Source organism: Megalobrama amblycephala, linkage group LG3 (assembly GCF_018812025.1).
Source record: "Megalobrama amblycephala isolate DHTTF-2021 linkage group LG3, ASM1881202v1, whole genome shotgun sequence".
NCBI classification, from domain to species: domain Eukaryota; kingdom Metazoa; phylum Chordata; class Actinopteri; order Cypriniformes; family Xenocyprididae; genus Megalobrama; species Megalobrama amblycephala.
The window spans coordinates 14,411,089-14,438,013 of record NC_063046.1 but is presented as its reverse complement, the minus strand read 5'-3'; the positions used below and the strand labels follow the sequence as shown (position 1 = coordinate 14,438,013).

Here is a 26,925-nt window from a genome sequence, read left to right as displayed (position 1 = left end):
TGGACCACTTCTGATAGATACTGACCACTGCAGACCGGGATCACCCCACAAGAGCTGCAGTTTTGGAGATGCTTTGACGCAGTCGTCTAGCCATCATAATTTGGCCCTTGTCAAATCCTTACACTTGCCCATTTTTCCTGCTTCTAACACATCAACTTTGAGGACAAAATGTTTGCTTGCTGCTTAATATATCCCATCCACTAACAGGTGCTGTGATGAAGAGATAATCAGTGGTATTCCCTTCACCCGTCAGTGGTCATAATGTTATGTCTGATTGGTGTACGTAACAATAAGGGAAAAAAGACAATAGCAATTTTCTGTTTGATGCCAACTTTAAAAGATTAGGAGGAGCATTTGCCATTATTATAATGTCAATATGGCTTGATAAGCATTAGAGACAAACTATTGATTTTTCCAATAAATTGTTGAGGGAGATAGAAAGTGTAGTATATTATATTGTGGAAACACTGCAAAACCAAGATTAAAATAACAACTGATGAAGGATGAGGGTTTTATTAAAAGATGAATACTTAGATAGATAGTTGTAGCTAGGGTTGTCAGAGTACCAGACAATTTCACTAGTCAGTACCAATACCAGTAAAATTTCACAGAGAAAGAGTTTGTATCCTATTGAGCGGATTCTAACTAACTTAAATACCTCTAATTGGCCATTGTGCTTACACACACACACTATACTACCGGTACTGCAGAAAGGCATGTATTGTTATGTTTTCAAAATCTCAATATCGACTTTGCTATTTTTGACTGTTACGAGCATTAGTGGTGTGATACACAGGCAGGATGCATTCCTAGGTTGTAATGTGAGGTTAAAATTAAGAACCAAGTGAATGTTCATTTTCATGCGGACCTTAGTGATAAGAGCCATCAGATTTTGATGGCATGATTTAAAAAATGATCAAAAATCACCATACCATATGTACCTGTAAATGTCTCTCCTTCCAGCTGATGTGATGCTTTTCAGAAAGCTGCTTCACACTTCTTCTCTGAGACTGTGAATAAATGTGCATAAAATGACATATGATTATTTTATATGGCATAAAATGTTACTTATAAATGTCATGCAAATACTTTTATTGAGATACTCTCTTGATGCAACCATCTTGCTATTAGTATTCATGCATTCTAGTAGTGCTTCAAGTGTGATCAGCTAGAAGTCTGCTTGGATCCCTTCTGCAACAACAAGGGCATCCAACTAAGACAGAGTCCTCATGCTTATAATCTGACCAGTGACTCTGAGACTACTGGTGGCTAATATGAACAATGTCTGCACTGACAGAAAGAAGGATTTCTCCAGAGGCCCTCACAATCAGTTTATTCCGTTTAACCTTCAGGACCAATTCTTCTGAGGAACAGAGTATTATTAACACATTGATTATCAGCTAGGAGGCCACACAACTGAAACAATATGAGGCACTTATGTCCCGAGTACTTAATGCACTCTTTGTCAACCTGTACCCTCTGAGCATCAAGAGCAGATTAGCCATGGTGGGGAGTTCGTATAGGGCATGGCGCTAAGGGACTGAATTGTTCATCTGTTTCCATGGAAACAAACAGAGAGGAAAATGGAGTACGAATAAAATGTTGCAGAAAACTGTCTGAGGTGCACAGAGTCAACCAGATCACATCAAAGTGGGTTACAATGAAATGTTCAGAAGAACCAGAATAGGGAGGCAAAAGACCAAGCTTAAGTTATATATCCTGTAAAAAAAAATTAATAAAAATACTTAAAAAAAAGGAACATGTGCTGTCTTTTTCCTGAACATTAATTCTGCTCCAAAGCCATATTGATCTTTGCCTGTAGCAACTTTCCAGCTGTTGCACAGTGGAGTTACATCCTCCAGCAGCCGTTCAATTCTGTAGGCTCCACTGCCTGGCATGCTTCACAAACTGTGAGAAATGATGATTGAGAAAGAACGGCACATTAACATTATCATGGCTGGAACACAGTGTGATGACGAACTCATCACAGTTGTGATAAACAAACCAGCTCTCGTTACCAAGACTTGATTCGGTAACACTTTACTTGAAGGGGTGTGCATAAGACTGACATGACACCTTCATAATCATGACATGACACGTGTCATGAATATGAAGGAGGTTTTATGAATGTTTATGACAACTGTCATTAAGTGTCATTCGCTCAATTATGTCATTTTTAATGCAAAGATGACATTGTTTGAGATGTCCGAGTTATGACAACTTGACATAAATTGTTTGAGATGTCCGAGTTATGACAACTTGACATAAACCAATACATCATAACCTGTCAGTGTCTTTGTCATGACAACTCAACATCATTTAGCTTTATGGGTTAACATTGCATTAAACTGTCATGTGGTTGGTTTTGACATTGGCTGTCATGAGGCCATTATAATAGTGTCATGAATATGTATCTTGAGCTCAAGTACAGTGGTACAAATTGAACTTGTCATTAAAATGTCATTAAGTGACAATACTCTGACAAATAATTTTATAACAGCGTCACGACTATTTTTCATTTCATGTTTTTTTTTGTTTTTGTTTTTTGTTTTTTTAAGTTTCCTCCAACAGAAGGTCAGATAATAGACAATTTCAAATTTTGTAAAAAAGATGACACTGTTATAAAATAATGGTAACACTTTATTTTAGGGTCTTTTAACTAGTTGCTTATTACTATTAGCATTCATATGGCTAAAATATTGGCTGTTTATTAGTACTTATAAAGCACATATTAATGCCTTATTCTACATGATCTTATTCTAGATTCTTAATCCTACCCAATACCTAAACTTAACAATTAACTATAATAAGCAGTAAATTAAGAGTTTATTGAGGGAAAAGTCATAGTTAATCGTTTATATATGTGTTCCCTATACTGAAGTGTTACCAAAATAATGTAATGTAATGTTAACCCATAAAGCTAAGTAGTTTGTTAAGTTTGATAATTAATCTGTTATGTCATGTTTATGACAGGTTATGATGTTTTGCTAATGTCAAGTTGTCATGACAAAGACACTGACAGGTTATGATGTGTTGGTTTATGTCAAGTTGTCGTAACAAAGACATCTCAAACAATGTCATCTTTGCATTAAAAATGACATAATTGAGCGAATGACATTTAATGACAGTTGTCATAAACATTCATAAAACCTCCTTCATATTCATGACACGTGTCATGTCAAGATTATGAAGGTGTCATGTCAGTCTTATGCACACCCCTTCAAGTAAAGTGTTACCCTTGATTCCAGCTGCCATAAGGGCTACAATGGCAATTATAAAAAGTAGTATAACATAATAAAAGTGAGTCTGACTGTTTTGATTCAGCTCAACTGGGCAGAAAGCATGTGCATCTTTGTGGATTTTTATTTTATTTTTATTGATTTACTAATAAAACCATATTACCATATCTAAAATACAAAAATTGTATAGAGATCAGTGATGTCACTAATTGTGAAATTAATGTATTATAGTTTAGTTGGTGGAAATTAACTTATGTACAAGAGATGAGCATTGTGCTGATGCTATTATCAGAAAAACAGCATACACTCCAAAGTATGAGTGATTTTCCTTTAAAATAAAAAATAGGTGCTTGTTAGATTGCTTGAACATATAACCGATCACACCATGTGACAGATTCAGGCTATGGCCTAGAACAATGTGACAAAATAGAGCAAAGTGTTAATGGCCTGCATGGGACTTTCAGACAGTAAAGATCAATCAGACAAAAGGAATTTGAATCATCCTTGTGCAACAGAAAGCAAACGCACTCAAGACAAATGCTATTTTCACGAGTTTACACATACATGAAGTCAAATATAGTAATTTATGTATATTTTGCGTGCTGTCCGTGGGAGGGCTCCGAGCTTGGAATTTGGCCTGAACCCAAAGTACCCCTCCTTAACTGGGATAGAAAGCAGCCAAGAGTGAGGCGAAGGGGTAGTGGAGAGATGCTGTGAAACTTATTACAGTATTTATTCATATTTTTAATTAGCTTTTACTTTTACATTTTCAGTCTTTTATTTTAGTTATAGTTTAAGTTTTGTTGCTTTTGTCAGTAACTTTTTTAGTTTTTTTATATTTTTATTGTTTCGCGGTGTGTACTTGTTCTTAACACCTTTTACCTTATTATTTAGGCAGCGGCTATATGTAATATAGATGCTATTTACACTACTGAAAATAACATTTTCTTAGCAATAGATGGTATTTACACAAAGTGAAAAATAACATAGCGATATATATTCTATTTACACTAAGTGACAATAGCAGCATTTTCTTAGCAATATGCTATTTACACAGTGAAAATTGCGATATATTCTTTTCACACTATATAAAAGTAGCACTTAAAAGTGCTAACAGTTGTTAGATGCTATTTATACTTATAAATAGTGGCAGATACTATTTGCACCTCAGTATTGTTGAACTATATAGAGTGTAAATGATTATACTTATCAGGACTATAAAGCCCTCCCTACATACCCCTAACCCTACCCGATAAATACTTTATTATTGAGCACTCGTTAGGCACTTTTTTCCACTTTTTCAAATATTTTCTTAATTTTTACTGAAAATAAATGCCTTTCTGATCTGATTTGTGATGGGAAAAGGGAGAAGAGCGAGTTTGGCAAAAATTCGGATTCAAAATGGGGTCAATCTTGTCAAAAGCTACTTCTTTGCGCCATACTCCCAACGGCCTACGCCACTGCAGACGTTAAGTGGCATGCGTTTTTTGTAATCTTATGTGGCCCAACCAGACATTGGTGGGTGGAGTTAGTGTAAAAAGCCTTTGCCAACAAGACAGGCTATTTACACAAAATGAATGATATGTATGGAAGTCTCTATGGTATGTTCTTTTTCAAAGTCTTAAAACACTATAAATCAAAGCCTCAGTAGGCAGTTTTAATTGGTTACTTTTCTTTTTTATAATAAACAAAAATGTAAAGGCAAATAAAACTATATCACAAAAGTATAAAATACAATAATCACACCTTGAATCAAAGGAGTAGTCAGCTCTGGGCTTCTTGTCCTCAGCTTTAGGCTTCTAGGTGTCGGGATATATCAGTATCCAAAGAGGCAATCAACTCTTATACTCTTGTTGTTAACTGCCAAATTTAGGCTATAATCTTCTTGATTGACATAAGTTGTAACTTTCCCAAGATCCAATGCGATGTGCGATGTGCTTGCCTTGCATTATGATCATTGTATTAAACTTTAGCGTGTTATTCAAATCAACTGAGTCAATAGGCAGCGGCAGTCAATAGGACCAATAAGTTACAGCAAAAACGGATGCCCACTGCTCCGGGTGTGTGTGTCCACGGTTTACAGTGTGTGTGTGTGTGTGTGTGTGTGTTCACTACTCACTACTCCTAATTTGTGTGCACTAACTGGATGGGTTAAATGCAGAGGACAAATTCTGAGTATAACAATACTTGGCCTTCACGTCACTTTCACTTTCTCTCAACCCGCTGCGAGTGCCAGAAAAACCAACGCATGCTAAACCTGAGGTAAAATTAAATAATTTTGTTTTGCTGCAGATATACTTTTCAAAATAATATATTAATTTCAAAATGTAACATTAACATGATGGTAATTTTAAAAAATTGTATACGACTTGTATACAAGTCGTATACAACGACTAGGGATGTGCTTGTATACAACGACTTGTATACAAGCACATCCCTAGTAGGTATATCTCTGCCCATACAGTATGAGGCATTTCTTAGAGACAAAAATAAATAATAACTGTGACGAGCAGGGTGGGCGAGAGCCGTGAGGGAACAGCGCGAGGCCGGTGACGCGAGTGATAATGAGCGTCAGCTGCGTGTTGCACCGGTCTTGAGTCTCTCGCGGAGGAGCTCCGGAAGGAGGACCAGGCCTGGACTTTATTTTATGTTTTGTTATGTTTGTGTGGCCGGCAGTTGTCCATGAGGAACTTTCGTTTTGTATTTGTTTATTTTGAATTAAAGTTTGTTTAAACGTTCGCCGGATCCCGCCTCCTTCTTCCCGTATCTACGAACTGTGTTACAATAACATTGTAAGCAATGCACTATACTAAATACATTATCCAATTTCAAATATGTGTAAAAGCATCTAAAATAAATAAAAAAGGAGGCAGGTTAATTGCATTTGCTTGATATTATACAACTATGTATTTAAGCAATTTAATTCATTTTTATTTCAGTTTTAATTTGAGTAATTGTAGTACTTCAAATTAAACTTATTTCAGCTAGTTGCCAATACAATATTTATTCAAGTTTTTTCTTCAAATATTTATATTTTATTTCAATCTCTTTTAATGCCGAAAATATTTCAGTAGTTTTAGTTAACTATAACAACACTGTTGAGGATCAACAACCAACACCTCCAGCTTTCCATCTTGATCTCTAGATTCTTCCTGTGCCACTCTGACTGCATGCTTCAACTGCAAAAGCACAAAAAATAAATGTTACCTCCACTGATAAAGAGAAATATAGGAGACTACTAGCAGCCTGCCCATCAAGAGATTGATATTATGTGCACTGGGAATTACACCATGTGCTTTGCACTTAACTTCAACACCATTCAGTGTCATTTGATGGACAGATCTGATGGACACTTTTCTCAACACTTTTCTGCAACTAGAGGCTGTTTGCACTTTAACGTAAGCTTAAATAGCTAGCATTTAAGTAAAGCCCCCCAAAGGTTTTTTCTGGGAAACGAGTTGTCCTTGGTCAGGTTGACCTCAAAAAAAAAAAAAAGTTGGGAAAAGTAGAAAAGAAAAAAAATCACTAATACCACAATACTACTTGTAAGGATTCCCTTCCCGTACAAGTCCCTCAGAGCAGCAATACATGGTAAAATGCAGATCAGGCTTTGAGAAGCTCACTTTCTGCTGTTTCAGATGACAGCTATCAGAGAAAACCTTGGGCATGAAAAGAGAGCACTGAAGGCCAAGCTCTATACCCTAAGGACTCAATTATGTGCAGTACCTTCAAAGAACATGATGAAAACACTGAGGAACCCGGCTTCTCTATCAGTCTCTGGAGTCCGTTCCAGTATGGCAGGGGCAAAGGGAATCAATCATGACCCATATCCTTCCACTTACTGAGCACAAAGCTATTCGGCTATTATACAGTACCTGGGGTCCCGCTCACAACCGAAGCTTACTGTTTGAGAAACACTCCTGTCGAGACACAGAATCAGGCCATGGAACATTTGTCCAGCCTTGCTCTAGAAAAAAACTAGTTCTCTCATTATTATCTTATTTTTTTTTGTGTATGTGTGTTAGGAATGAGATACCCTTTGATCTTATTCTCCAAACCTATGAAGTAATGCATGGCTGTTGTAACATCTTGTATATTTTATCTGGGTAATATTTTATAACATATGTGAGGACTTAATACACATAGTTTTTCTCTTCATTCCCTCAGACATAACACCCCTACAATGCTCTTTACATTCACTAAATACAGCCAATTTACAACCAACGATCCATTGATCTCCACTATCCACTCAACAGTGTGTTTGATCGAATAAAACACATGTAGCTATCATGACAACTAAGTTCATCAGTCTCTTGGATGTTTCACTAACAATGACCGGCTCAACAATTCCTTCGGCATGAAGTCACTGGATACTGCAGTGGTTCAGTGTGGGTGGTGTGCTATTATAAAAGACACTTAAAAACATCTAGGGATGGACAAGTCATGCAAAGCATCAGGATCTTTTCCTATGGGCAATCGACTTGTGGGCCAGCTGGCGAAATCAGTTTATGTAAACATAAAGATTTAAAGGGAGAAAAATATTCAACATCTTCTGGCAGGCCCAGTGCAGTTACATTCCCCCATCCAAATATCCCAACTAGGGCTGCACAATGAATCCAATTAATCTAAATCTAATTAATGACTAAATCAAAGTCACAATATGGCCATTGAAAGCAAAAGGCTGTGAGTTAATTAGCAGCATTTTCAATATTATTCTGTCAATTATTTCTACAAATTTTGTGTTCAGGATTTTACACAAAAAAAAAACCTTGGCAAATGTTCTGTTGCAAACAATGTGCAAACCGAAGGCTATGCCAACCTATATGCAGGCTATGTTATACATGTCATGCAGGTGTTAAATGAAGACAAAAATAAAAGTGCTGGATCTATTTGCAAGCAATTTTTTAATCAAAATAATCTCAGGTAAAAAGTTCTCAGGTTCTAAGGATACAAAAACACAATAAATAGAACAACCACAGTAATAATGACAAGATCTGACAAAGACTGAAACAAACACAGGACTATAAATACACAAAGAAACACTAATTAACTAGACACAGGTGTAACACATAAGGGCAAATCAAAAACCATAGAAACAGATGAACAAAGACAAAGGAAACTGAACTGGGAACAGTGCAAAACTAACTCAAACTCAGAACAGGGAATACAACACTGTTTTCTAACCACCACAACAGGAAAAAGAGCAGAAAAACAGCGCACACGAATGTCTTGAGCATTTGAAAACAAAGTCCGCTAGATGCGTCGAATGCAACTTTCTACGCTCATGGACAAAGGAGTATACTTTTAAAGGCTCGCACACTCAACTGTGCACAAAATGGAGCGGAACATAGAAATATAATTTAGGTGGAGCAAATTGTAACACTCCTAATGCACAAGTTTTATTATTCATTATTCTATTTATTTTGCATTTTATAACACAAGATGCTTTTCAGTTTTGTAGCTGATTGTGACCAAATACCTTTTGTTTTTTATCAGCCCAGCAAAACAAAATATGACCCATACAAGAGTGCATTCTGTTTACTGATTAGTGCTTAATACACTATAGGAGGCTGAATCACAGTATTTGTTTCCAGGTGGACCGTTAAAGAACGCGACACACATCTCCTGAACATCCTGTAGAATTCAACCAACCAGATGACAACTTTGAATATCCTAAAGTGTTACCATTTAGGTGTGCCATATGCATCAGACGTTCAGCCAATGTGGGCGTGACGTCTGAGGCTGAGATTTCCAACTAGGAGACTAAATGCTGCTAGGTGGAACAAACTTTGATTTGCACTACTGACTGTTCAAAATAAAATAAAAGAAACATAGCATTGTGGATTTGTTCCTTTGTCTGATAACACTTTAGTTTAGCGTCCAATTCTCACTATTAACTAGTTGCTTACCAGCTTGCATATTACTAGGATATTGGCTGTTTATTAGTACTTATAAAGCAGACATTAATGCCTTACTCTACATTGACCATATTCTACATTTCTTAATCCTACCCCATACCTAATAATAGCTACCTTACTAATAAGGCATGATTGGGGGTTTATTGAGGCAAAAGTCATAGTAGTTAATAGTTAGGGGGATTATACACTTTGTTATAATTAGAGGATTTGCCAGCATGTTATAAATAGAAATTCTGCCTATTCTTGCACCTGTAAAGAATTTTTAGTTTCTCTTAATTGTTCTTGTTTAAAAAATCTACACATAACACTTTTTTATAGCCCATTTAAAGTGTTTATTACAAAATAATTATTAAAAGATAAAAAATGAATACATGTAAGTAAACAAAAATACGCATTGCATTTACTGTGAAAAAAGTTTATATATATATATATATATATATATATATATATATATATATATATATATATATATATATATATATTTATTTATTTATTTATTTATTTATTTATTTATTTATTTTTTTCAGTTCTTTGTCTAGTCACGTCTTTGTGTAGTGGATGTTTGTCTTTGTGTATTACTTATACAGCCAACCGTGACAATAGTAATGAGACTTCTTTCATTCATATCCTATTACTATTTACCATTATATATAATTCCCATTACAGTTACTGTTTTCATATAATTGATAATGTCCTGGTATTACGGACCTCCTTGGCCCAGACATTTTTCAAATTTTCTGCACTGTTTCTTCACAATTTATAAGAGTCAAAAAATATGCATAGACAAATCCAAATTAAACCCTGCGGCTCATGGCGGTGCATTGATGTCCTAAGACACGAAACGTTGGTTTGTGCAAGAAACTGAACATTATTTATATCATTTTTTACCTCTAATACACCACTATGTCCAACTGCGTTCAGCATTCGCTTAGTTAGGTCTGATTGCGCTCTGACAACGACAGTGATGTCTCGCGCGTATACTTCAATGAGTGCTAGACATTACTTCCGTTGTCAGAGCGCGATCAGACCTCACTAAGCGTACAGGCCCTGATCACAACTTTTTTGCTCACCAGCCACTATGGCTAGAGGTTTTCCAGTTACTAGTCACTCAGCATTTTCACTGGCCACAATTTTGACATCGATTCAATGGGGAAAAACTGCCTAATATATATTTTTATTATATTATCTCATAAATTGGCAGCAGGTATTTTAGGCTGCTGTCACTTTAAGACCTGACGCATGGATCCATTATTCTGTTACACGCGTTTTCTATCACAACTGTTTATGTTCACTTGAGTGAGGGGAGGCAGGCTTGTGTGTCAACTCGTTGTCGGAGAGATGAGAGAGCGAGAAAACACAGCTGGTATTGTGTATCTATTCTGCGGAAAATAAGTATTGGAAGTGTTTCAGATATTTCAGTATTAATATGTATCGAAAAACACTACATTGAACTGAGTATTATTTCAGATGCCCTTTTAAATTACATATACAATATATTTAAAATGTATAGAATATATTATATATAAAGTGGCCACCAAAGTGGCTAGTAGGAGTGACTGCGTTACACGCCACTGCTAAAATCCACCCGCATTTGGCGGGTATTAATGTCAAGCCCTGGTTGCGTCCAACCCCCTAAACACATAGGGACGTAACAGAAGTCAATGATCCAGCTCAATTCCAGCTTCAGCAATGAAGGAGAAAAAGGATGAAAATCTTGTAATTCACAGACTTTTAATTTTTTATTACTACAACTCGAGTGATGCCAGTACGAAAGACTAAACTAGCAACCATGAGACACCTATAATGACAAAGAAGCAATACCTAAAGGGAAAAGGCGCAGTCACAGATTCTTATTTACTGCATGGCCAGATTTCTTCCCTCCGTTTCACTTTCAGAGACATTTGAACTTCCAGAGGGAGTCAATGTGATTTATTACTGCACTGGTCAACGGCAGAGGCTCTGACTTCTCAGAGCCTCACAGCGAACAGCATCTTCCCAATAAACAGCCTCTGGGAGAGAGTTCATGCCACTTCATGAATGCAAAATTAAAGCATAAGAATAAGTACATAACTGAAGGCTGCAGTACCATAACAATCAATAATCATCATCACAAAGCACAACTGACTGAAATTACAAGGAGGTCATTAGAATTCTGCTTCCATTTCTGCAGGATTCATGAAGAGAGTTGATGTATAATATAGCATGTGGTCAGGCCAAGTTGAATTTCTAAGGTGAACATGTCCCTCTCAGTCTCAATCAAGCCATTTGGGCCTCAAGATCATTAAAGAGTTTCTCTTCCCCTACATGAAGCTTTCTATTAGAGCACAGAAGGACACAGTGAACAGCAGTAAAGCAGCACATCTAATGAATTGTGGAAAGCAGTTTCTCACCCCTTATCCTCTTCTTTCTGCTTTTATTTCAAGCATATGGTGCATGGATGTGTTATTTTTTAATTATAACATCACTTTAGTCCACAACGAGTGCCAAATTGGAATTAAAGATGATTTTGTTTCACTGGAGAGAAAAACAAGATGTTTATGCATATCGCGAACAATGGTGTAAAAACAAAAACAGGTGCAGATAAAAAGGCGAGTGTACAAAAAAAAGAGAAATATGCTACTGCTGAAATATTCTTGTGGGATAATGCCATTTTCAAATTCCAGGTTACATAAAAGTGGACAATTATGGAGGCTGGGACCACTATAGAGCCAGTGCAGAGGTTTGTGGAGAGACTGATGATGTCGATTTGTGAAAATGACTGATGACTGATAAAGGGAAGCAGTAAGAACAGGAAGTAGTGATGCACCAAAATGATTTTTTTTCCCCTGAAACACCAAAACCGGAATTAAAGTTTTCATTTAGCTGAAAACCAAAAATAAAGTTGATAATTCAATTAAAATTTTTAGTCAATGATTTTGGCCTACAAAAATTACATTATAGAATTGAATAATATGAAAACAATTATCAGCATCAGACTTTTAAATGGATAGTTCACCCAAAATTAAAAAAAAAAAAATTCTGTCATTAATTATTCACCCTTATGTCGTTCCAAACTCATAACGTCAAAAAACAAAAATCGGCACACTGCCACTGCTGCTCTCAAAATTTATTAAAAAGACAACGTTTCGACCAAAAAGGTCTTCGTCAGGTCAAACAGTGAATAATCAAAAGATGACAATTTCTTATAATTTTATGAACATAATCAATCACACCTGATACAATTCATTTTATCAACAATTCATTAAACTAATAACCCAATCAACACAAGTAACAAATAGAATCAGATATATACAAAAAAAAGTCACAAATCACAAAAAACCTTTTGGAGAGAGAGTATTTCATGTGTAAATGTAAAACATAAAAAAAAAAAAAAAAAAACTGTAATAAGATTTTTTATTAATATCACCACCCTTTCTTTTATTTAAATAGCGAAGAGTCGCCAAACTATGTTTGAAAGCGTCAAAATGCATGGCAATGGGATTTTTTTTAAACAACGGGTGTTTTTAAACAACGCTTTGTTTTACCTATATAAGCCAAACCACAGGGGCGTTTGATCATATAGATTAAATTTTTGGTGTTACACGAAATAATCCCCTAAACTTAAACTGTTTCCCTGAGTGAGGATGACTAAAAGTGTGACATTTTGTTGTAAAATTACATTGTGCACATTGTCCACATCTATAATTGCCATCAGGGACTGAAAAGGGATTACTAGATCGTTCCGACACTTGGTCAGCTCTCACCGCCATTTGCCATATATTGGTGGCTCGTTTAAAGACAATTTGTGGAGGAACTTTACAACATTGACTGAATAAAGGGTCAGAGCTTAAAATATGCCAGTGTTTACGTACTATGTTTTGCAAACTCATTAGCAGAATATTGGATAATACAAGACAACCTATGGTTGGTCGATTTTGACACTGTTCAAGCAAGGCACTCTTTCTGAGAGTATTTTCAAAACGTGCCGCAGCTTCTTTAATCCAAGTGTTTTCATAACCTCTCTCATAAAACCTCTGACACAGATCTTTACATTGCAATTTGTATCTTTCATTATACGTACAAATCCTACAAATCCTCTTAAACTGACTAATCGGTAGACTCTTCTTTAAATTGGTATAGGATGAAAGCTCTGACCATGTAAAATAGTATTTTTATCTGTAAGCTTTCTATACAAATCTGTCACCAATTGATTATCATCTTTGATTATAAGTAGGCTAAATCAAGAAAGATAACCTGAGAAGCATATAATTATTTTATATTATGGCCAACTCGGTAAAAATAATCATCAATATACCCACCCGACAATCCTGTTTTCAGAACAACTACAAAACAGTTACTATACAGTAGGGCTGGGCGATATCGCATGCGATTGTCACGCGCATTTCGTCAGTAAAGCCGGTTCCCTGATTACCGCGAAATCCCCATCACCTGCTTTCAAATGGAGCGCCATTTAATAGACAGAACCATAGATCACTGACAAGCTACGCAATATCACGTTCATTATCGCAGATGAATCGCCTTCGATAATGAACGCGATATCGCGTAGCTTGTCAGTGAACTACGGCTCTGTCTATTAAATGGCGCTCCATTTGAAAGCAGGTGATGGCCATTTAGCGGTAATCAGGGAACCGGCTTTACTGACGAAATGCGCGTGACAATTGCATGCGATATATGGCCCAGCCCTACTATACAGTAGGCTACTGTGTAAAAGTCTTAGGCCACCATTAGATGTTTTAGCAATGGTATAATGACTATATATATAATTATTTATCAGTCTCTTTATTAGAATATAACAATAAAATACAGGAAATGCGTATGCAGCATGAAAAAAATTTAGAAAAAATGACTTCTATTGGCTAAAGTGGCAAGTATTTAGTGACCTCCCCTAACACGTGAGCAGTAGCCAGAAAGTGGCTCTCAAAAGCCATTTTGTTCTGATTTTTTTTTTATTACATATTGTGTGCATATCTCCAGTAGCTATTTTCTATTTGTATCGTAATAAAGATCAAAAAATAAATATAGATGGTCATTAAAACTTTGTTGCTAAAACAACAAAGCTGGTGGTGGCCTAAGACTTTTGCACAGTACTGTATATAACACAGGATCAGCTGAACTCCAACATAACGTGAACACACACAGAGACAGCAGAGTTCTGGCACAAGTTCTTATGTTCAATACACAGCTTCCTCCACCTGCTCATCAGTTTCAGTACATTAACCTTCTTGCGAATGAAGAAAAAGCTGTGCATAGTCTAGTCTTAATGTCACTAGCATACAAGACACTTTCTATTTATCAAAGAATCCTGGTTATCACCAAAATTTTGAGCAACGAAACTCATATTAGAATGATATTTCACAATATTACTGTTTTTTATTAAAATGTAAACGCACACACACAAATTTCCACACTGGTCCAGGGTGGCACACCCGCATTCCATAATAGTCAAAGACAACATGCTGATCCTTTGTCAAAAAACCCCCCAAAAAAACATCTATTTGATGACAAGTTTTTCATCTTTAGTTTTCTTATAGCTTCTGGGCTCACAAGTGTTAAGACTATGGTAATTATAAGTTTATTACTTCTAATGTTTGGGAGATGTACATTGATTTATTAAACTCATTTCACTTGGAAATTAATTTTGTGCATACCAAAAAATGTCTGTCAGAGAAAGCAATTAGGGAAAGACATAGCTTACTGATAATACAAGCAAAATATCCTGCCGTATCAAACTGTTTTTGACAGAAGGTTTTCTGGCACCACCTGGCCATTGTTCATTATGCCGCAGACGGCGACAAGGAAGTCTGCAGCCATAACAACTGACTTCATAATGTTCAGTTAATGGTGCTTTTTTCCTTTTTTAAATAAAACAAGAATTTAAGCCTAGCCATTCATTTTGAAAGCCTGATTGACAATCAGTATACAGCAGATGTAAATGTGTGTGTGTGTGTGTGTTCTTGTATACATGGTTTATGAGGACACACATGTGTATAATGATGACACATTACAAGTGTGCGTGTGTGTTTGAGTTATGAAGGAATATGGTTTATGAGGAAACAAATGTGTATAATGACATGGGTAATACAACATAGACATGGTTTGCGTGTCCTCGAAAACCAAATGGCTTTAAAAAAAAAAACATACTAAACTGCGTTTTTTTTTTAAATTCAAAACATGACAAAAGTTTTCTGTGACGGGTAGGTTTAGGGGTAGGGGTAGTGTAAGGGGATAGAATATACCATTTGTACAGTATAAAAATCATTATGTCTATGGAGAGTCCCCTTAAACCACATAAGTGTGTTGTGTGTTATTCCCTACATTGTGGGGACATACCAGAAATCTTTGACCTTGTGGATTTTTTGGTAACCTGGAAAACTGCTTAAAAATATACTAAATTATGTTTTTTTAAAAATGTAAAAATGCGGACAGTAGGTTTTTGTAGGTTTAGGGGTAGAGGATAGAATATACAGTTTGTACAGTATAAACATTATTATGTCTATGGAAAGCTTCCATAAAAAATGTCTTATATATGTAAAATGTATACAAATACATTTTATGTAATACAAATAGCTCTGGAAAAAGTAACACCTGAATAAATTCAAACACTTCCCTTTGCTAAGCCTTTAGAGAAAGCAGCAAGGCTTTGACTGCAGATGAAAAACAGGAACAGATGGGACTTCTTCGTGTCCCTGGACATTTTACCGTGACTCCCCACAAAGACACCAGTCTACACATACATGCGGCATGGAATGACAGAACTGCCTCATTGTGAAATAAAATTGTGTCTCTCTTTTGCTTCCTAATTAGCCAGTGCGCTGCATGATGCAGGTCCCTGACTCACATCAGAAAGTAGAAATGAACACAGACACCTGTGAGCTTTATCCACATTCTCAACCACATTTGGAAGCTTCAAAAGCTTTTCAGATGGGCCCAGATGAGGCCTCAATGCACAGCCCCAGCCTATACAAGCTGAAATCTAGGATCTCCTGGGTCGCCATTGATCATGGCAGGGGAAGAAACATCACAAAATTCTCGCAGGTGGAGACCTGGACAAAGGAACTCTTTATTGTTGGAGACATGGCCTCGTGGGAAGGGCATGTGCTCTGACATGTTGCATGGTGCAGGGTTGTTCAGTTGAGAATGTTTTTTAAATTCCTGAATTTGAATTGAGGTAGCAAAGAGGATGCAGAATTGCTCTTTGAATCAGAAGGCAGTGATTTTAAAATGTACTGAAATATAACTGTAAATAAACGTAGGGAGGGTTAATCAAGACAAACTTTGAATGATGGCTTGACAAAGTTTCGTTTGAAAGTTTAAAACATTGTTGCAATGTTTTATAGGCCCTACAGGCAGACAGATAAATTTGTTTCTATAGAAATTTGTCCTTAATTTTTCAAAAATGAAAATTGTGTCATTTACTCATCCTTATGTTGTTACAAACCTTAATGATTTAAAAAACTTTCTTCTGTGAAATACAAAAGGGGATGTCGGACAGAATGACAGCCTCACTATTTACTTTTTTATTGGAATAATGCAGAAAAATTAATGGTGATTGAGGCTCTCATTCTACCTAATGTCAACTTTCTTTCAAGTTACACGGGTTTAAAACAACATTAGGCTGAGTAAACGACAGTTAGTCCCTTTACGTGCCCCAGAAAAAAGATTAATAAATCCAACACGTAAGAGAACATAAGAGTTGTTGAGAGAGAGAGAGAGAGAGAGACAGTCCATGTGGGCAATTTGGGAAACTAACAAGTTTCTTCATTTAAAAGAATGATGTACAATTCTGCTGACTTTATGTGGTCAGAAATGCTTCCTCGGTATCAACCATTATGCTTAATAATCCTCTTGATAAATATTTTATTAGTTACCCAATATTTTGTTTATTATCTTGAATAAAAACATTAAAAAAAAATACCAATATAGTAATGTACTAATGCTGTTGTCAGACATTTAACCATAATTATATGAAGACAAGCATTAACAGAATGTCTGCAAGCAAGATAAAGTAAGTAGACGGTAGACATAATATTCTGTACAGTATTTAGCATCACAGGTATACAGATATAGACTGTCACTCAAGAGCTGCGCCTGTGGTGCTGATCTGCTCTTCTTCGCCCCCTGCCAGCAATGAAGCCTTACTAAACCCAACACTTCGACACTGACAGGTTGTATAATTGACTTAAACTGTCTGAGCCCCTTTGTTTCTGATGGATATTTGTGAAATAGGTTTTATGCTTCTAAACAGCAAACACACAGCGAGAAAAGTCTTTGTGTTGGCACGTCAACCCTTCCACACCCAGTTTTTCTCCATCCAGTAAATGCATATAATCGGTTTAATCACTGAAGGGGAATCAGGTCCTGACCGAGCTTCTCGTCTCCTCTCTTTCAGACACTTCTCTAATCCCGCTGCCTCCAAATCAGCCGCTCACCTGCCAATCAGCTCCTCCCCAGCGCGACTGCTTCTTTTAAGTGGCTTTGCCGGTCTTAACTAAAGCCAGTGGATGAATAGCAATAGATATCAGGGGATGACGGCTCTTGCTGCTTTAAAACGGATTTTTTCCTGACATCTACCTTAAGTTTAAATGGCCATTGAATCTCTGGAAGCAGGGATTTGTGACAGAAGCGTCATGAATGACAACGCATTTCAGAGGTATTAGGAGTACTGACGAACATGTGTCTGAACGCGTGTCTTTTTCCGGAATCTGATATCGATACTTTTATTTTTAGTACTTGCCTATACCAACCTGTATTTCTATGCATTTTAAATTTTTACAAATATTAGGCAGAGAAACCAAAATAATATAAATCAAATTAGCAAAAAGACCTTTCCTTCAGTGACTTTCATGCCTAATTATTCCTGTTAAAATGTATTGTAGAAGCTACTGTTACTTCACTGTTCATATTATTGCTCATATTTTATTTTTAATTTAATACCACAGTGAATATTTAGAGTTATTCCAGCAGGGCTCAAACAGTCAAGAGCAGTGATTGATTTACATTGTCTTTTGTTGTTAGATTAAAGGGTTAGTTCACCCAAAAATGAAAATTCTGTCATTTATTACTCACCCTCATGCCGTTCCACACCCGTAAGACCTTCGTTAATCTTCTGAACACAAATTAAGATATTTTAGTTGAAATCCGATGGCTCAGTGAGGCCTGCATAGGGAGCAATGACATTTTCTCTCTCAAGATCCATAAAGGTACTAAAAACATATTTAAATCGGTTCATGTGAGTACAGTGGTTCAATATTAATATTATAAAGCGACGAGAATATTTTTGGTGCGCCAAAAAAAAAAAAAAAAAAAAAAAAAAAAACGACTTATATAGTGATGGCCAATTTCAAAACACTGCTTGAGGAAGATTCGGAGCGTTATGAATCAGCATATCGAATCATGATTCGGATCGCATGTCAAACCACCAAACTGCTGAAATCATGTGACTTTGGCTGAAAAATATTCTCGTTGCTTTATAATATTAATATTGAACCACTGTACTCACATGAACTAGATGTGTTGTTAGTACCTTTATGGATCTTGAGAGAGGAAAGTCATTGCTCCCTATGCAGGTCTCACTGAGCCATCGGATTTCAACTAAAATATCTTAATTTTGTGTTCTGAAGATTAAGGAAGGTCTTACGGGTGTGGAACAGCATGCGGGAGAGTAATAAATGACAGAATTTTCATTTTTGGGTTAACTAACCCTTTAACATTGAGGATAAAGACAGCAGTAGGTTTATTATAGGCTGCTGTCACTTTAAGAGCTGCACGTATCCAACATACTGTTTACATACACATTTTCTTTCTCAACTGTTTACATTCACTTAAGACATAACTATGTTTCACAAGGATACTTGCCTATATGGGCATTTTAACATACAGTGGGTACGGAAAGTATTCAGACCCCCTTCAATTTTTCACTTTTTGTTATATTTCAGCCATTTTCTAAAATCATTTAAGTTCTTTTTTTTTCCTCATTAATGTACACACAGCACCCCATATTGACAGAAAAACACAGAATTGTTGACATTTTTGCAGATTTATTAAAAAAGAAAAACTGAAATATCACATGGTCCTAAGTATTCAGACCCTTTGCTCAGTATTTAGTAGAAGCACCCTTTTGATCTAATACAGCCATGAGTCTTTTTGGGAAAGATGCAACAAGTTTTTCACACCTGGATTTGGGGATCCTCTGCCATTCCCCCTTGCAGATCCTCTCCAGTTCTGTCAGGTTGGATGGTAAACGTTGGTGGACAGCCATTTTTAGGTCTCTCCAGAGATGCTCAATTGGGTTTAAGTCAGGGCTCTGGCTGGGCCATTCAAGAACAGTCACGGAGTTGTTGTGAAGCTACACCTTCGTTATTTTAGCTGTGTGCTTAGGGTCATTGGGTGCTTCTCAATATCCCTCCTTGTTTCCTCGCTCCTCCGTCCTCCATCCTATGACCCGGAAACAAATCAAGCTCAGCCATCTTGAAGGACATCTCAATTCTCTAACTGCACCGTGAGGAGGCGAGGATCGAGGAGTGAGGAGGCTTCCTGAGGAGTCATGAGCGAGGATACACCAGTGCATCCTTTGCGGAAGTCTTTCTCGTCGAGAAACAAGACGCATGTATAAATTCTCCTCCCCCTTCATATCTGTCACAATAATTTAAATGCATGCTTTAATGTATGCAGTTTAAATAAACTTTAAATCTCACATATTTCAACGGGGCATCTTGCTTTCATTAATATATATTATATTTTGTTTAAATAACCAAACTTTAACAACATATGGGCAGATCCCTCAAGTGTCACGATCACCTGTGAGAGTGCCCTTCAGCCTTTAGAGGGCACTCCGTCCCGGACTGTCATTTCCACCTGTTTCATGGACTACATTCCCCATACACACTTCCCGGACTAATCACCACTCATCATTGCACCCAGCTGTTTTGTATCACCTCATCAGTGTCTGTCTATTTATACCTGGTTTGTTGCTGTCTGGATTTGTGGTTCATTGTTTGATGTCACCCTTGGTCTGATCCCTGGTTTCCTTGTTCTCCTGTTTTGGTTTGTTGTTTTCTAGTTTCTTGTTTTATTTTTGGACTGTTGTTTGGATGCCGACCCCTGCCTGTACTCTGGATTACGCTTTTTGGTATTGCCCTTAATAAAACACTTTGCTGCACTTGGATCTTCCTTTTGCCTTTCTGTTCCGTGACAGAATGAACCACCACCTAAGATCCAGCAGCATGAGGATTCTTCGGCCAGCCACTTGCGGGGAGCGTGTGGCATTGCTTAGGGCGGTGATGGCTCTACGCCAGGAGGGAGAAGAGGTAGGATGCTTTGCAAAAGTCTTTTGGACGATGGCGGTGGGGCTGAGGTACAACGATGCGGCGCTGAAGGATATCTTTAATGGCTGCATTGACGATCCTCTACCTCGGTGTGAGATGGAGGGGCTACTGGACTTGGATTTCTGGAGATTCGCCGCCTATCTTCGCCACCGGGTAGATTGGGCCTCACCAAGTCAACCAGGCAGTGTGCATGCTCCTGATCATGAATCCGTCTCTGAAGTCACCGGGGAGGTGGGCACTGAGCCTCAGCTTCACCCCGGTAAAGCGAGGAGGAGGAGAAGGAAGAAGGTTTCCTTCGGACGTCAGGGCCCGGAGGCCGCTCCGGCCAGTGAGTCCACTCCAGAGCCCGCTCCAGCCAGTGAGTCCACTCCAGAGCCCGCTCCAGCCAGTGAGTCCACTCCAGAGCCCGCTCCAGCCAGTGAGTCCACTCCAGAGCCCGCTCCAGCCAGTGAGTCCACTCCAGAGCCCGCTCCAGCCAGTGAGTCCACTCCAGAGCCCGCTCCAGCCAGTGAGTCCACTCCAGAGCCCGCTCCAGCCAGTGAGTCCACTCCAGAGCCCGCTCCAGCCAGTGAGTCCACTCCAGAGCCCGCTCCAGCCAGTGAGTCCACTCCAGAGCCCGCTCCAGCCAGTGAGTCCGCTCCAGCCAGTGAGTCCCGTTTGGGTGAGCCACCGCCTCACCCTCGTAAGCGGAGGAGAAGGAGGAAGAGGGCTTCCTCCGATCTGCAAGACCCTCCAACCATAGAGACTGCCCTGCCGGCGCCAACGAAGCGCCTTGCCCTGCCGGCGCCAACGAAGCGCCTTGCCCTGCCGGCGCCGCCCAGGCCGCCAGCCGGCGCCGCCCAGGCCGCCAGCCCTGCCGCCGCCGACAGCCCTGCCGCCGCCGCCCAGGCCGCCAGCCCTGCCGCCGCCGCCGCCCAGCCTTCTGCCTTGCCGCCACCGCCCAGACCTTCTGTCCTGCCGCCATCATCCAAGCCTTCTGTCTTGCCGCCACTGCCCGGGCCGTCTGAGCCGCTGGAACCGGCCTGGTCGGTTCCTCCAGCACCGCCCTGGCAATCAGCCAGGACTCCAGTCCTGCCAGTATCCGCCTGGTCAGTTCCTCCGGCACCACCCTGGCAATCAGCCAGGACTCCTGACCCACTGGAACCAGCCTGGTCAGTTCCTCCGGCACCACCCTGGCAATCAGCCAGGACTCCAAGCCTGCCAGCGCCCGCCTGGTCAGTTCCTCCAGCACCGCCCTGGTGTTCAGTGAGGTACCCGGGATCTGGCCCACCATCCCTCCCCTGATCCTCCTCCGGTCCACCTCCCTCCTGAGTTTTTTGTGTTTTTGTTTTTTGTCTGGTGGAGCGTCTGGTAGCCGCTCCTTTGAGGGGGGGTAATGTCACGATCACCTGTGAGAGTGCCCTTCAGCCTTTAGAGGGCACTCCGTCCCGGACTGTCATTTCCACCTGTTTCATGGACTACATTCCCCATACACACTTCCCGGACTAATCACCACTCATCATTGCACCCAGCTGTTTTGTATCACCTCATCAGTGTCTGTCTATTTATACCTGGTTTGTTGCTGTCTGGATTTGTGGTTCATTGTTTGATGTCACCCTTGGTCTGATCCCTGGTTTCCTTGTTCTCCTGTTTTGGTTTGTTGTTTTCTAGTTTCTTGTTTTATTTTTGGACTGTTGTTTGGATGCCGACCCCTGCCTGTACTCTGGATTACGCTTTTTGGTATTGCCCTTAATAAAACACTTTGCTGCACTTGGATCTTCCTTTTGCCTTTCTGTTCCGTGACATCAAGTGGCTGCACTTGAGGGATCTGCCCATATGTTGTTAAAGTTTGATGACGCTTTGAAGTGACGCTAAAGGGAGCGAGGATAAATCATTTCACTTGATTCAATTCCTCCGTCCTCGCATCTTTTCCTTGCGTCCTTCTCTCGCATCCTGAAGGGGTGGAGCTAAGACGAGAGGAAAGGATGCGAGGAGAGGAAACGAGGATGCACAAATAAGAATTGAGAAGCACCCATTGTCTTGTTGGAAGGTAAACCTTCGGCCCAGTCTGAGGTCCTGAGCACTCTGGAGAAGGTTTTCATCCAGGATATCCCTGTACTTGGCCGCATTCATCTTTCCCTCGATTGCAACCAGTCGTCCTGTCCCTGCAGCTGAAAAACACCCCCACAGCATGATGCTGCCACCACCATGCTTCACTGTTGGGACTGTATTGGACAGGTGATGAGCAGTGCCTGGTTTTCTCCACACATACCGCTTAGAATTAAGGCCAAAAAGTTCTATCTTTGTCTCATCAGGCCAGAGAATCTTATTTCTCACCATCTTGGCAAAGTCCATGCGGGCTTTCATGTGTCTTGCACTGAGGAGAGGCTTCCGTCGGGCCACTCTGCCATAAAGCCCCGACTGGTGGAGGGCTGCAGTGATGGTTGACTTTCTACAACTTTCTCCCATCTCCCGACTGCATCTCTGGAGCTCAGCCACAGTGATCTTTGGGTTCTTCTTTACCTCTCTCACCATAGCTCAGTTTGGCTGGACGGCCAGCTCTAGAAAGGGTTCTGGTCGTCCCAAACGTCTTCCATTTAAGGATTATGGAGGCCACTGTGCTCTTAGGAACCTTAACTGCAGCAGAATGTTTTTTGTAACCTTGGCCAGATCTGTGCCTTGCCACAATTCTGTCTCTGAGGTCTTCAGGCAGTTCCTTTGACCGCATGATTCTCATTTGCTCTTACATGCACTGTGAGCTGTAAGGTCTTATATAGACAGGTGTGTGGCTTTCCTAATCAAGTCCAATCAGTACAATCAAACACAGCTGGACTCAGATGAAGGTGTAGAACCATTTCAAGGATGATCAGAAGAAATGGACAGCACCTGAGTTAAATATATGAGTATCACAGCAAAGGGTCTGAATACTTAGGACCATGTGATATTTCAGTTTTTCTTTTTTAATAAATCTGCAAAAATGTCAACAATTCTGTTTTTTTCTGTCAATATGGGGTGCTGTGTGTACATTAATGAGGAAAAAAATGAACTTAAATGATTTTAGCAAATGGCTGCAATATACCAAAGAGTGACAAATGTAAGGGGGTCTGAATACTTTCCGTACCCACTGTAATTTTGTGTGAATTTGTCCATTCAAGCACAAGAGGACATGAAAGAGAACTTGATAAAATAGGCTATTCGCGCACTGTCTGAGAAGCAGCTTTCTGGGTGTGCGCTTCGGATGTTTGTGGACAGAAAACTTCTTGCAAATGTCATGTGATTACTGTATTGCCTTCCAGTAATAATGTAGGGAACCATTTGTGATACATAAATCATGTAACAGTTCATGTTTTTACTTGCACATACGATTTAGTTTTAAGTTTTAATGAGTATGAGTACACAAGCGCAGTATCGGGCCCAATACCGATACTGGTATCGGTATCAGTGCATCCCTAGTTTTAAATGATGATTTGATGGTCAATTACATAAGTACTTTGCCTTAATGTGTTAAGCAGGGTGCACACTGTACGATTTTGGCTGTCTGAAACAGATTTAGCAAATCCTAAAGATTCCTTTGATCGTAGGCCAAAATCTCTGTTCATGGGTCACCAGTTTGGCCTGTTCTCCGACAGCCTAATAATGACCATTGCGATTAAATTTTACCTCCAATGAAATTTTGCAAGTGTCAGTTTTGAGGCATATCCTTGAAGTGTGGCTTCTCTACAACAACCGTCAAATAAAAAGAGCACAGAACCTGATGACACAATTAGTGCGACAACAAACCAATACTCACTCCACAGTCCACACACATCGTCTTCAGATTTTTTGTTGTAGTTTTCCATTTTTCTTTTCAAGACAAGCCATCATCAAAATTAACATTAGAGACTGTTTTTGTTTGCTAGCCAGCATTTCAATTCCACATGTAAATGCAGTTCACCTTAACTGAACGTGTTACGGATTGATTATGTAAAACTCTGGACGAGTTTTTTTGTGTGCGTCTGATTTTAACGAATCTTGATTGTTGTATAGTCTGACATTAAATACAACTGAGATCCTACAGTGTGACATGGTTTACAGCAGGGATCATGTTCATACAATCTGACAAGCAACAATCATAAAGGACTATTATAAATTGTATCACAGCCTAAATAAATTTGTTCTGAAGGATTATGATCATTGTCATACACAGTTAATGCTTGAATATTTCTTAACTGAATCTGAGCTGTAGATATGAGATCACATAAGCCAGCTGGAGACTAGCTTGTTTAGATTTCTAGTAGGATCAAGCTGGACATTTATGGCCATCAGCTGGTCCAAGATGATCCAGATAATAAATCAGTGAACTACCAGCTGGAAGGGCAGAAAATGACTAGGACGACCATCATCAAATTGGTTAGACCTGGAAGACCACCTTTCACCATTAACAAACAATCTTACATGTTCCACAAAACCTACTGTTTATTTTCTTTCAGTATGTAATCTATTGCCTACAGTATACCTATTGAATCTCACTTTTGAGAAATTCATTATTTTCAAATATTTTGCTTCTAAGATTGTTGTGAACAAACTTGGTATAAACTTAAAATTCCTGCTGATGATTTTGTATATATATTCTGTCCCAACTGGGAATATTTAGAAGGAGAAACATGGCTGGCATGAATTCAAATACAACATAATCTCAAAGAGCATGTGTTAGGTTTGGCAGCTGCCAAATGAGATTATACAAGTTAACCAAGGCAGAAGTAAAAAACCCTTGGCTTCTACTATGATTGCAAGTAATTTCAGCCACAAACATAGCCTTCCTTCCAAAAAAAAAAAAAAAAAAAAAAAACAGACTTCCATCTTCAAAACACACTGAAAATGACTAAGGTTACACCCAAACATCACGTGGCCACTCCCACCTTGTTCAATGCAAACGGATAGCAGTAATATTTACCTGATTATTAAACATGTAAACAATACTACTCTAACACATCTCCAAGCAATGTACATGCATACAGTAAGGTAATCGATTTGAACTAAAAGTTATAAATAATTAGCCTATATAATAATTAGTAATAATTGGTTTCTTCAAACAATCTATTTTACAGTATTATAGTGAAATTTAGCAGATCGCTGCAAGGTTGCCAAAAGCAACACAACTTAACAATTAAAAAAACGCTTTTGTTTATCAACTGATATGTCATGGCAAAACATGGCCATGCCCGCTAAGAAACTTTAAGATCCTCAGAAATACAGTCTCCACAGTGATCTGCTGCTCTCAGCGTCCAGTAATGTTATCAGTGGTTTAAAACACCTACCGTGATTTGTGGTATCCTCGGGTTTAAGTACAGGCGAACTTAAGGCAAACTCCAGCTATCCAAGAGGATGAAAACGTTCTTAGGATTCATTCAATTGCTGTGTGAATCTTTCGCCCCGTTTATTCATTCCTTTCGACAGCTCTGAATCATTCAGCGGCACTGACTCCACTCAACACTTCACTGCTGCTCGCTGTGTGATTTTGCTCTGCCACACATCCAGGGGCGGCTACTAGACCTTCACGCCTCCTGTCATTAATTCTTCATTTTCCACATAATGGTGACGAATTGTCCTGTAAATCAGACAAAATCACGGGGCTGCTATATATGCTATACCTACTATCCTATTATATATCATGCAGAATATAACTCGATACAGCTGGAAATCAATGACAGTGATTTAGTGATCCGTACAGCTATAGCCTATCTTATGTGGTCTCTAAATCAAGTCATTCAATCTCCAGTTAAGACCCAACCTTAGCAGGTGTCTTTTTGATCCAGAGGCTTTGTCAAATACATATTTACATGGTTTGTGGAAAACTCAGCATATCTCAGAGTAAAGAATCACAAATGAGCCTACAGTTGATTTTATTTTTATGAACTACCAGACAGATGAGTCACATATTACAGCAAATCATAAAGTCCAGAAAAGTTGAGAGACCAAATTGTCTCTCATAATAAAGAATGAACATGCAATACATCACCCTCTGTAATTCTAATAGGTTCTCAGCTCCTCATCTCCCAAATATAAGATGCTAGCACGTTTTACCTCAGCATCAGTTCATCAAAAAAGTTTCTGAAAATAATTTCTGATCATTCTTGCAGTCAGCAGCATTTTAAATCCAAAAAAAAAAAGTCTACTAAATAAATACCTATACAGCAAAATCTCCAGAGTTAAATCCAACCTGGTCTCATGACGAAAACGTACCCGTGGGCACGTTTTGGCGAGTCGCGAAATACGTACTACATATCGCTGCAGTTTCGATGCAAAATGTCCACTGAGTGGCGCTAAAAGCGTGTTCCGGAGCAGATAATAGGGTGAATGCGGTACGTTTTTATGACGTTGCTTTTTTAGACAAATCACTGCGGTTCTTGATTTGACATTTGCGCTCCGTTGCGTTTTAAAATAACTTCCCACCGACACTATGCCTAAACCTACCCGATAGTGTTA

The 26,925-nt window shown here is 38.8% G+C and overlaps 1 protein-coding gene across 3 annotated transcripts in view; it reads right to left on the bottom strand.

Moving 5' to 3' along the window:
* Positions 1-26,044, bottom strand: part of tspan18a (tetraspanin 18a) — a 49,304-nt gene extending 23,260 nt beyond the window's left edge. The window contains exons 1-2 of one of the 3 annotated variants that reach the window (XM_048184112.1): positions 25,758-26,044; positions 933-1,010 (exon numbers count right to left, since the gene is read on the bottom strand). In XM_048184112.1, coding sequence (XP_048040069.1) covers positions 933-935 — 3 coding nt within the window. In that variant the 5' untranslated portion in view covers positions 936-1,010; positions 25,758-26,044. The remainder of the gene's footprint in view (positions 1-932; positions 1,011-25,757) is intronic. The other 2 variants (XM_048184113.1, XM_048184114.1) reach the window with 2 other exon arrangements.
* Between the last annotated feature and the right edge of the window lie 881 nt (positions 26,045-26,925).